The 12,028-nt window shown below is 39.5% G+C and overlaps 1 protein-coding gene across 3 annotated transcripts in view; it reads left to right on the top strand.

Annotated features, from left to right (window-relative positions):
- Positions 1 to 3,993, top strand: part of pld1b (phospholipase D1b) — a 72,479-nt gene extending 68,486 nt beyond the window's left edge. For 2 of the 3 annotated variants that reach the window (XM_084566091.1, XM_084566090.1), the window contains one exon: positions 332 to 3,993. In XM_084566091.1, the coding sequence (XP_084422217.1) occupies positions 332 to 556 (225 nt within the window). In that variant the 3' untranslated portion in view covers positions 557 to 3,993. The remainder of the gene's footprint in view (positions 1 to 331) is intronic. The other variant, XR_014699583.1, reaches the window with a different exon arrangement.
- The last annotated feature ends 8,035 nt before the right edge of the window (positions 3,994 to 12,028 follow it).

Raw genomic sequence — 12,028 nt, 5'->3', positions numbered from 1 at the left:
TTCTTTATGGAGAGCAGTGTCTTTGTTCTTTCCACACTGCCATCACACCATGTTTGTTCAGTGTTCTCCTGATGGTAGATTCATGAACATTATCATTACTCAAATAAACTGTTTTTCTGTCTTGTCTTTTTTATATAATAGGAAATTTAAGATATTTGCTTTTGGGGCGAGCAAGATACTGATGGATTTTTTGTTTTTTGTACCATTTTATTAAAATTAATGGAAAATATAAATCAATCATGAAAAGTATTAACTGCAGTTGCAACAGTGTAGCCAAAAAGACTTTTCTTAACAAAGACACGTGTTGTTGTTTTTCTCTGACCTCATCCAGGTTTTCCGTTGTCTACCATCCAGCGATGTTCGTAATATCATGGAGCTGGAGGGCTACCTGGCCAAGCCGGGACTGGACAAAGAGGACCCAGCTCGGGCTCATGAGGAGCTGAAGAAGATCCGCGGCTTCCTGGTTCAGTTTCCTCTTCAGTTCCTCTGTGAGCAGAACCTGCTGCCTCCCATCGGCTCCAAGGAGGCCATGGTGCCCATGGAGGTCTGGACCTGACGGGGAGAGGGACTCATCCGTACGCTCATGTGCTGGTGGAAGGATTTCAGGTGGATTACACACCCTGACACCGTTTAGTAGGTCATTTTGGCAGAAAGAGCGAACTCTGCCTTAAATAGGCGAGCTAAAGTGTTTTCATATTTTTAAAGATCATACATTACTAGGTTCATATTTCTTTTCCATACTTTTCTTAGTGGTTGCATGTTAACGAGATAATTTGAGTTATTTTGCCCTGAATTTAGACTCCCAGGGGACGTTTCATCCCAAGCTTTAATCAGATAATAGATGGAGTTAGCTTTCTAGTTCTGAATAAAGATCCATAACTGAAGTGATTCTGTCCACACTGACCCCAAATCTGAATAAAAACAACCGCCCTCTGCAGGTTGGTGTCGGAGTGAAATGCGGGGATTAGGGTCTCAGTTAATTAAAGATACAGTGAGTTAAGTTCAGAACATAAGGACTTGATCATTTAAACATTCAACATAAAAATAAGAGTCGTGTTTTAAAAGTGTGTGCCACTGAGTTATAGATTTCTAAAAGGAAACAGGCAAGCGACAGGCATCTATCCTGAACTGAAATCACTTCTAGCCAGTGTAGTTTTTTGCCTTAGACTAAGATTTAGAGGAAGGTCTGCCTGTAGGACTAAAGGGGTGAAACATTCACACATTCCATTTTAACCCCAGTTTCTGTGACCACTTATTTTTCAGAACTGTACTACTGTTCTGACAACATTTACTGAATCCTAAAAAAAGGGACTAAGTCTGCATAAAAAAAAATTAAACAAAAATATATTTTATCCGTTTTGATTCAGAAAGAGTGGAACAATGTTGAAAATCTTTTTATATATTTCATCAACACAATGATCTTTTAGCCGGATGGTTGAAGAGTCTTTAATGATTCTGAAAATCTGAACCTGGATATGGATCCCAAAACACGCCCCTTAATGTCTTATTTTGTCAAACCAAAACCTGGAATCAGCAAACATTTTGTACTCTATCCTGAATTATCATTGAAAAAATAACCTATGTTTAAAGCCAACAAACCAATCGTTAGCTCTGACCTTTTGTCCGACTTTAATGTAAGAGACTATTCTAACAGTAGAAAAACTAAATCTGTCCTCAGAAGCTCCATCAGCAGCCTGTTCGCAAGTCAAATCACCTTCAGCATGGTGTCAGCTGTGATGTGTCTGTGCATGTGAGGAACATTAACTGGAATCTACAATGAGAAACAGGAGAACATGAAGATTCAACACATTCCCACAGCTCATATGTACACATTTTTAAATTGACACAACACATGTGTGTGCGTACAAACGCAAGGAGACCAGCAGAACGAGCATTGAACTCTACAGGGCCTGAAAATCTGGGCCTCATGTTTACAAGAAGAAGAAAAGAAAATTAAGGGATCCATTTTATGGCCTGATGTTCTTTCTCCTCCACCTCCTCACCACCACCACATTACCCTATAATCTTCTTTCTTGAATGGCTTCTCTAACAACACTATGCAACATCAAGGTGGGTGAACACGGTTCTGACTCGTCTGCTGCATTGAGTTTGAAAAGACACTAAATAAATATATGAGAACAGCAGTGACGATAAAGAACTAGACTGAGCGGTCAGGACTTCTCCAGCCATGTTGTCTTTTTTTAAGAAAACTAACTTGTGTCTCATGTCTCTGCATTTAATATTTTTCAAATAGGAAATCACAAGTGCCAAAGATGACAGACTGTAGCCTTGTGTGTTCATTTCCATTCCTCATACTGTGTTTTCTACCTTAAGCCTGAAGTGACCTGGTTTTGTACTCTGATATGGCCTTTGAAGTTCCTGGTGGAGCTTTATTTTGCAAGTATATAATTTCCTAATAATTTTCTGTAATGAACCACTTCTATTGACCATCCTTTCCAGGGAACTATTAGGAAGTTTCGGAGTCATATAAAGCTTCATTCTTTTCAGGATCCAGAGATTCATGATGACATGCATGATAGGTTTGTTACGATGCTGTGTTTCATTCAGTGTCAGAAAGTGGAAATGCTGGTTGCTAACTTTATAATAACAGCTGATATTGGTTTGTAATGTGAATATTAGCTGCATTTTGTGCATTTACTGGTGAATTAAGTGATTGCCTTTAGGGGGCAGCAGAGCGAGCTGAAATCTGAACTTCTAACATATTTTCCCTTAAAAAGTTGTTATGGTGAATATTTTAGCAAACAGTTTACACAAGTGGCAGACACATAGTAACCTTATGAATCCATGCCTGATTAGGGATGGTGACCTAAAATTGCGCTGTGTACAGATCTGTTTTTGATTTGCTTGGATAAATTTGTGACTCTTGGTGTGTTTTATCGCACTTAACACGTAGCTGCACGTGCTGTACTATTCCACAGTTGTTATTGACATGTTGTTATTGTCCAGGTCCTCCAGTGTCTTCAACTCCTGCAACTCTAGAAAAAACATGTAAAATTACTTTTTTTAAACTTTGGCATCTACTTGTTACTGTAGACACTGCTCTGAGTCACTTTTTTAGCTCAATTATTGATCTCTACCAAGTCCTGAGCAACTTGTATTGTGGTGTAGCTACCATATATTCTATTTACTAGCTTTCTTACTGGTCTACTACAGCTTTTAACAATGTATTTTTTTTCTTTGCTTTAACTGAAACCAATACTTTTTGAGCTGAAAGAGGCCTTTGTAAAACATGTCAAAATCACACACATTTTCTGAATATTTGCATGTTCTTGTTACCTTAGCTACTGCTTACCCTCTTTTAGCTCCATTTTTGGTCTAAACCTCAGGGACCTGTTACCTGCAGCTGACAGCATGAGAGCAGCTCGTCACCAATAAACGTTAAAGATAAAAGCAGGAATCCTGTAAGAGGAATGGTTTCCTTTTAAAGCTGTTATTGATGCTTAACAGTGCGCCTGTCTACAATCTGTGTGTCTGCCAGATGAAACTTTACTGTTAATATTTACGGAAAATGTATTCCTTCTCTCTACCTCCTGGTGTTTCTACCTCCTGCTCCATTGCTTATCAGTTCACAATGTTTTTAGTCTTTGTATTGCAGACTTATCACTATTTTCCCCCCACAAATTTGCAGTAACTGTTTGGTTTTCAGTGCAATATAAGCCTTTTCACATGTAAATAAAAAAGCATAAACACTCAAACCAGAAAATATGGGTGTAGTTTGACAGTGTCCTCATTTTCCTCAAATCTGGGTTGCAGAGGTTGAGAAACGCCAATCTGTCCTGTCTTTCCTCCGTCCATCTTTAATTGTCTCTATGAAAATGCACTATTTGCACAGACTGTTGGTTTCTTGTGGTGACTCCGTAAAATGATCTGTAGTACCACATCATGTGTTGTTTATCTGAAATGATGGAATGAATAAAGGGGTGTTAAATCATTAAAGGGTCTATGACTCCGTTTTTCACTCAGTTCCAACAGCTAAACGCAGATATTGTGACATTCAGAATTTAGTCTTTCAGCAACAAAATCTGCTCCATTTTTACTGTCTGCAACTGAAACTGCCAAAAGTTAAAAATGAAGTTCACATTTACTATGTCTGGAACTTTCAGAGTATATTGAAATTTTTATTTAAGTTTTACTATTCTTACCAGTCTGCTGCAATTGTCCACATGTAAAACCTATAGTTGGATAAGATCCAAACTATTCCATTTATTTACATCATAACAAAGGTAATTTTCCAAAAACAAAAGCATGCCTTCTTCAGGGCTTGCGGTCACAAACACTGAACCTCTCAATACATCGCACCTGGGTATAGTTATAGTTCAAGTCCTGTACAAATTTGAAAGATTTAAGAGACGCTTTAATGCGCATTTACTTTGATAATTATACAATTAATCATGACTATTTTAACCTATTGACAGCCCTATCAGAAATGGATTCTGATTGTTCTACACCTCTGTGGATCCACAATGTGTGCATAGTCTAGCAAGATGGCTTGCTGTGGATTGTTGTGTGATGTAATGATCTCATAAGTCTCATGATAATTCACCTGTAGTGCAAGGTAATGATCTGTATTCAATTTGTTGCAATCCTCAACTTCACCACTAGATACCACTACACCTCACTGGAACTTAGAACTGAATTATTGGCACATTATTGGTTTCCTTCCAGACTAATAATTGTGTGGAATCAGATTAATAATTAGCATCTAATAGCATCCAGGCTCTCAAAACTCCAGAGCAGCACTAAGGCAATGGAGGCAAAATAAAATAAAATGTAATGGAGACAAAGTAGAACCCAGCTTGTACAAAAGTCTTCGTCAAGAGGCTGGACAAATACATGTGCGCATACAGAAGAAAAGCAAGCAGCAGAACCAAAAGGATTAATTGCATCCAGGTAAACCATTCCTGCAGCAACTTAACATAAACAAAAATGAGTACATGCATCAATTAGGTGATGGGATTTTAGTAGTGGTAGACTGAATGCAAGATTTATACAGAGAATTCAGAACACAGTGCACTTGTTACATCCCTAAGAGGGTCCAGGGGAATTTGGGGACAAACACAGAACCACCAATGAAATCAAGTCTGGGTGTATGGAAAATGTAACAGAATTTATTGGAATACAAAAGGGTAACTTAAAAAAATCTCCTCGAAGCAGAAACAGTGGATAAGATTTGGACCACGTGGTTGTGCCAAATAAACAAAAGCAATAAAACAAAACTAGGCCTGGCTAACACCCTTCCATACAGAAAACAAGGAACAAAAGGGAGAGGAACAAAAAAGAGAAATACACTGCCCCTGTCAGATGCCTTTTTATGACAGATTTCCAGATGGTAATCTTAACAATGGTGGAGTATTTCAGCTGATGCTCACTGAACTTGCGGGAAAGGTAACTCACAGGATGATCAATGCCTTGGTTGTCCTTGGCTGAGAGCTCCAGCCGCAACCCCACTGGCATCAACTTCCAGCTTGAAAGGCAGCGAGAAATCTGGGGCAGACAGGACAGGAGTGCTACACAGAAGGCTTTTAAGGGTTTAGATAGATGGATGGATAGATGGATGGATAGATGGATAGATAGACAACTTTATTGATCCTTTTGGGAGGTCCCCACAGGGAAATTGACATCTAACCCCAAAAACCCAACACCCAGAGAATAATAATAATAATAATAATAATAGATATTGTGACTGTACATACATGGTTAATGCATAAATAGAAAAATACCAGCTGCATATTGTTACTGCACTCATGTTATTGCAGATCAGTTAGAAGGGTCGGAGAATCAGGATATCAGTCCCTTTCCTTTTTGTCCTCCTCCCCCCAAGTGAGTGGTGGTTAAACAGTTTGATGGCACGGGGGACAAAGGAGTTCCTCAGTCTATTTGTCCTGCACCTTCAGCCTATCACTGAAGGTGAGAAGGTTGAAAAGATTGTTGGCACTCACTAGACCAAATGAAGGGCTTAGTGGGACTAGTCAAGGCAGTCAGTGGTGCTGCTACAGAGGAAAGGTTTTTGCAGAACCGGCAATAGTATCCAGCCATCCCAAGGAAACGGCGCAGCTCTCTCTGGGTAGTTGGTGCAGGAAATGCTGAAATCACTGTGATCTTAGCATCTGCAGGACGCACCTATCCTCGACCAACCTGCTGACCAAGATAAAGCACAGTACATTTTCCAAACTCACACTTGGCAAGATTGAGAGTTGGGGATGCAGTTGCAAGACTTTTAAAAATTTCTCTCAGTGTAGATATGTGACTAGACCAGTCATCAGAGTATATCACTATGTCATCCAGATATGCTCTACAGTTCGGCACACCCCCCAATACCTAATTTACAAGCCTCTGAAAAGTTGCAGGAGCATTGCACACACCGAAGGGCATGACTGTGTACTGCAGAAAACTGTCAGGGGTCACAAAAGCAGAAATCTCAGAAGCATGTGGCGTTAATGGAACCCGCCAATGCCCTTTAAGCATATCAAGCTTGGAGATATAGCACTTTAGTCACTTTACTGCACTTTGGTCACTTTACTTATACAGTCTGTTTACATTCTGCATGGATATTTTGGACAGTCATAACATTTATGGCATGGTAACTTGTATATACTTTGTATTTTGTATCCTGTTCTGTTTCTGTCTTTTTTGCACCTTAAAATGTCTATACTTGCACGTTAAGCTGCTCACCTGTGCCTTAAATTGCACCCCGGGGACAAATAAAGTTTTCTGAATCTGAATATATGTTGCAGGACCAGTCTCGTCAATGCAGACATCAATTAGAGGCAACGGATGAGCATCAGGGACAGTTACTTGTGGCAAACCCATTCTGCACCAGATACTCAACTTCTTTCTTCATGAGTTCTCTTTTAACAGGATTCACCCGATAAGCATGCTGCTTAATAGATGTAGGATTAGTCAGGACAATGTAATGTGTTATGGCAGTAGTCTGCGATAGAATATCACTAAATAAACAGGGAAAATCAAATATCATAGTCCTAATGTCTTCGTATTGGTCATTAGGTAGATATGTTAAGTAGTGGGGCAACTTGGACAATACCTCAGTATTACTCAGCCTTGCAACCCTGTGGTGCAGCATTACGCATCACCAACCTATCACCCACAGGAAAGCCAACTTTTGCAATGGATGCCATGGGTGACACGGCACTCACATCATGAGATATGGACAACCCATGTTCCTCTTCTAGGGACCAATACGGCTTCAACATGTTGACGTGACACACCCTAGTTTGTCGCCTTCGATCAGGCGTTTGGATCACATAGTTCGTTTCACTGAGATTCTTCTCTACAACATAAGGACCTGAAAAGTTAGTGGACAGGGTAGAACCAGGTATCAGCAGAAGAACCGAAACTTTGTCACCTGGCTGAAACACATGCTCTCTTGTCATAGTGTTTCTTCATCCTCACCTGAGCGGAGGTCAGGGCATCCCTAGCTAAAGAGCAGGCCAGCTGAAGGCGGTTTTTGAGATGGCAACGTACTCTGGAATGCTTTTGACCATTTTCTTTGGTGTGACCAGCTGCTCTTTGAAAAGCTTTAAAGGACCTCTAACCTTCATGTCCAAATACTAACTCAGCCGGATTGAAACCTAGTGACTCCTGCACAACTTCATGTGCGTCAAACAAAATCAAGGGGACACTGTCATCCCAATCCCTTTCAGAGTCATGATAGTGTTTGACCAACTTGGCTTTCAGTATGGTAGGGGCTAGATGTCACTGGAGTGATTTCTAAAGTTTTAAGTGCCTGGCAAAATACCTTCGACTTAAAGTTTGTGCCTTGATCAGTTTGAACCACTTTTGGTAGACCAAATGTTAAAAAGAATTTTACCAAAGCCTTCATGATAACAAAAGCTGTAATTTTTCGTATGGCAGGAATGGCTTCTGAGAACCTAGTGGAAGCACACATAATTGTCAAGAGAAACTGGTTTTCACTCTTGGGCAAAGGTCCCACACAATCCACAATAACCCTTTCAAATGGTTCACCTATCACAGGAATAGGATGCAGGGGAGCAGGAGGAATCACCTGGTTCGGCTTGCCAGCAACCTGACATACATGGCATGTCTGACAATAATTAACAACATCAGATTTCAGTCCTGGACGAAAGAAATGCTTGAGAACTCTATCATAAGCTTTAGTGACCCCCATGTGTCCTGACCATGGGTGGTCATGTGCCAAGGACAGCACTTGGGAACGATATGCTGTACAACTACTTGATATGTCACATTCCACTCCTCATCCCCTGAGATGTCACCAGCACAGCAACGCAGTTACCATCATCTAGGATGTATGCCATTTTCTTCTCCCTGGCCTCCTTCTGGTCAAGAACAGAAGAGCGACACTTGAAAATAGGATCTCAGTCCTAATCAAAAAGAAGACCCTTTTCTCGGGCAAACTCAACAAATGTCTGAACCCCCAGGATGGGCCACATATCCTTAGGCCAGTCTAGTGCAATAGCAATTCTTTCAAAAGCACTGAAATACGAGTTTACCTCAGACTCTCAAAATGCTGGAACCAAAGCAATAAACTTTGTGTACCAAGGGTTGTCTGTGAAGGTGTAGAGTTCTCATGTGCATGTGGTAATTTTGTTGCTGAAGATATTCTCAGGGCCTCCAATTCAAGTCGCTGCAACGAGATTTCTTTCTCAGCTTCGATCGAGCATGGGCAATGTGGGCGACTGCCCAGGGCACAATCTATGTGAGGGCGCAGGAGCGCCCTCAAAAAAAACAAACAAAAAAAATCAAAACAAAACTCGAGAAAACTGGAGAGTTTTGTTTTGAGTTTTTTTTTTTTTTGTCAAGTTACTTGCTGCTGAGAGTCATACAGGTTGTGTGTGTGGCAGAAGAGGCAAGGGGGAGCGGGCGAGGGATAGACTGATCCCAGGCCACACAACACAAACTGCTTCCAAATAAATTGTATTTCATTCCTAAAATTAACATAGATCCATATACCTACATGTAATTAATTGGGTTATGTGAAAAATGAAAAAATAAATCTGTGCAGTCATCTACGTGACTCACGTAACTCCGGCTGATTGATGGGGCGAATGGATGGTGTTGGCAAAAGGTAATGCAAAAATTAATGATGTCGAGTCTTCATGGATCAAAGTAAAAGACCAAAGAAGCATCAGGTGCCCAGTTCAGAAAAAGAAGAAAAGAAGACGAGGAGAAACGGACAAAAGCTGGAGTGGCTTCTTCCTCATCACCTATAAAACCAGAAGTACCTGGTTCAACAAAAGGAGCAAGTGGACCCCCTGCCCTAGGCAGCGCAGGGCTTCCAGGCACTACCAGGATTCCTACCTCTACTAATCCTTCTAAAACCGTTTTTCACCTCTTTTTTTTCTACCATACTTTTGAACAGGAAAACTAAAGTGTGCCGCGGTACATAATAGGTCATCTTTACGACAGGCCTAGATCTTATCAATATCAGGATTTTCAAGAATATCTTGCTACTTCAAACTCATTTTGACAGACTCAACAACAATGGTTGCTTAGGGCAAATGATCCTGGACGAGCCCCTAATTGTGTTATGTCCCTAACGGGGTCCAGGGGTCCAGGTGAATTCAGGGACAAACACAGGTCATAAAGTTTCTGTTATGAGAAGGAACAGGCCCACAGAGCTATATCACAGGTGAGTTGGATGGTATAATGTACACATACATTTTTCAAAAATGGCTGGACTTTCCAGTTTTTTGTAGGACAATGTTTATTTTTTAAAATGTTACATTTAGACTGATATTTCAATATGAATATTTACTTTGTTGAAGCAACATATAACCACTTCAAACTTTATCTGTTTTGTCATAGTAAAATCATGTCAAAATGTTGTGTATCAGATTTGATACAGCAGGTATGGTCATTTAACTCAGTCGTTACTGTAATGCACTTCATGCTACAATACTTTACAATGCTACAATATTTCATTAAAACTGATTATTTAATGGATTGAAACTTTGCTGTGGTTTGTTGGGGGAGCAGCACCAGCAATAAGGACACAAGTAGGACTGACAAATTGATCCGAAAGGCTGGTCATGTTATTGGCAGTGAGTTGGAGACGTTTGTCTCAGTGAGGAACAGGAGGACACTGGACAAACTGCTCTCCATCATGGACAATCCATCTCGTCCACCACACCAGACAATAGAGGGACAGCGGAGCTCATTTTCCAACAGACTGATCCAGCTCTGCTTCCACAGTGAACGCTACAGGACTTCTCAGTCCACCTGTACAACAACTCACCTTTCTGTAACAGATAACTCCATGTTATTAATGTTAATGGATACTATTGCACCTTACTATCATTCCTATGTATATAATTTATATTCTTCCATCTCTGTTTCTTGTACATTTGTTCATGTGCTAATTCTGTACATTTTTACACTATTTTCATTTTATTTTACTAGATTTCACTTTTATTTTATTTTATTTAATCTATTTTATTCTTATACTTGTGGTTCTTAAGAGAGTTTTTTTTAATGCAACTAAGCTACTGTGACCAAGCAATTTACCTTGTGGAAGTTTATCTGTCTAAGTCTAAGTTCCATATTAGTGGAATTTATAGTTATTTATGTATAATTTTTCTATGTAACTTAATGTTGCAGAGCTTCACTGCAACATTTTTATTTTATTGTTTTTGTCATCTTCACTAACACAATTGAAAGACTATCATAACTTTTATGATATATGTTTGCCAACTAAGAGAAGAAATAATTCTGTGACATTAGTTTTTCAGTCAATCTTTGCCTGAGCGAGGACAGAAATGTTTGAAAAAAATTAAACTAAACCAAATGAGATGTTAAAATGTCGAATTATAATGAACAATATTAGTTTTGTTCTAAGATATAAACAACAATAACAACAACAAAACAAATAGAAAAAGTATTCTGATTCTGAAAACAATGTGGTCAGTGAATTGCCATAAATTCTACAAAAATTATGAAGAAATGTTTTTTTGTTTGTTTAAATGTACAATAAGTACTTCAATTGAAAAAAAAAAAAATTCTATTATTTCAGACATCAGGTTTCAAAAGGTTAAAAAGTATGTATTTTATAATATTCAGAAAGTTTAAATATACTGTATTATATTTATATTAATATATTTATGTAATATATGTAGCCTTTGATCAGTCAGACTTTCTTCTCTTGCTACAACTAAAGGCCACTCAATACAGAAGACAAAAATAATTTAATAACATCAGTGATGAGCTCTGACCTTTGTCCTGAGTTCTTAATTGTAGCTGGTGAAGAAATAGTCCTGGAATGCTGCTGAAAAGCCATAGCTTTACCTGAGCAGTGACCTTCAAAGGCCTCACATTGAGAATAAATAAGATAAAAGCCACCACATGGTCTGTGTGATGTGACTCTGTAACAAAGCGAAACGTTTCCACTGTCTTACTTCACCATAACTGAGAGTTTCCCTCTCTGGTGTGCTCAGGTTGGAGCAAGCTGCCACTGAAATGAGAACAGCTTTGTCCTCAGAAAACCTCCACTGTCCCTAAATCCCCTCCTGCAGTTTTCATTTTAGACGCTGGATGGCGCCACATAGGCATGATGGAAATATGAGAATGTCAGAGACACTACAATGAATGGAAATGTTTCTCTATCATTTTGTGCTTGCCAATTTTCCTGATTCAGCTCCATAAGTAAAAGCTTTTCCCAGTTTGGTGGGAAAACAGGCACATATTATACAGCTGAGAGATGGCAAATCCCTGCACCCAGGTTTTCAAATCTGGTGGACAACTTTTAAAGCAGCAGATTAATACCTGTGGTTTAAGGATCACATAAACAACCAGTGCACAAGGCTGCAATATTTGACTGTCCAGACACCTGCCTGACTTGGGTGTGTCCTGAGTACCACTTAAAGCCAAGAGTTGCCTCAATGCAACAGCAGAGACTTAAAGCAACCACAAATAGACACAAACTGACTCAAAATGTATGAAAAGAGACACAAACTGACCACAAAGAGAAACAGAACGACTATGAAGGACGGAAAATTTCTGCAGAGGACCCAAA

The sequence above is a fragment of the Chelon labrosus genome (assembly GCF_963514085.1).
Source record: "Chelon labrosus genome assembly, chromosome: 18".
In the NCBI taxonomy this organism is placed as follows: domain Eukaryota; kingdom Metazoa; phylum Chordata; class Actinopteri; order Mugiliformes; family Mugilidae; genus Chelon; species Chelon labrosus.
Note: the sequence above shows the minus strand (reverse complement) of the source record. Positions and strands in the feature narration are given on the sequence as shown.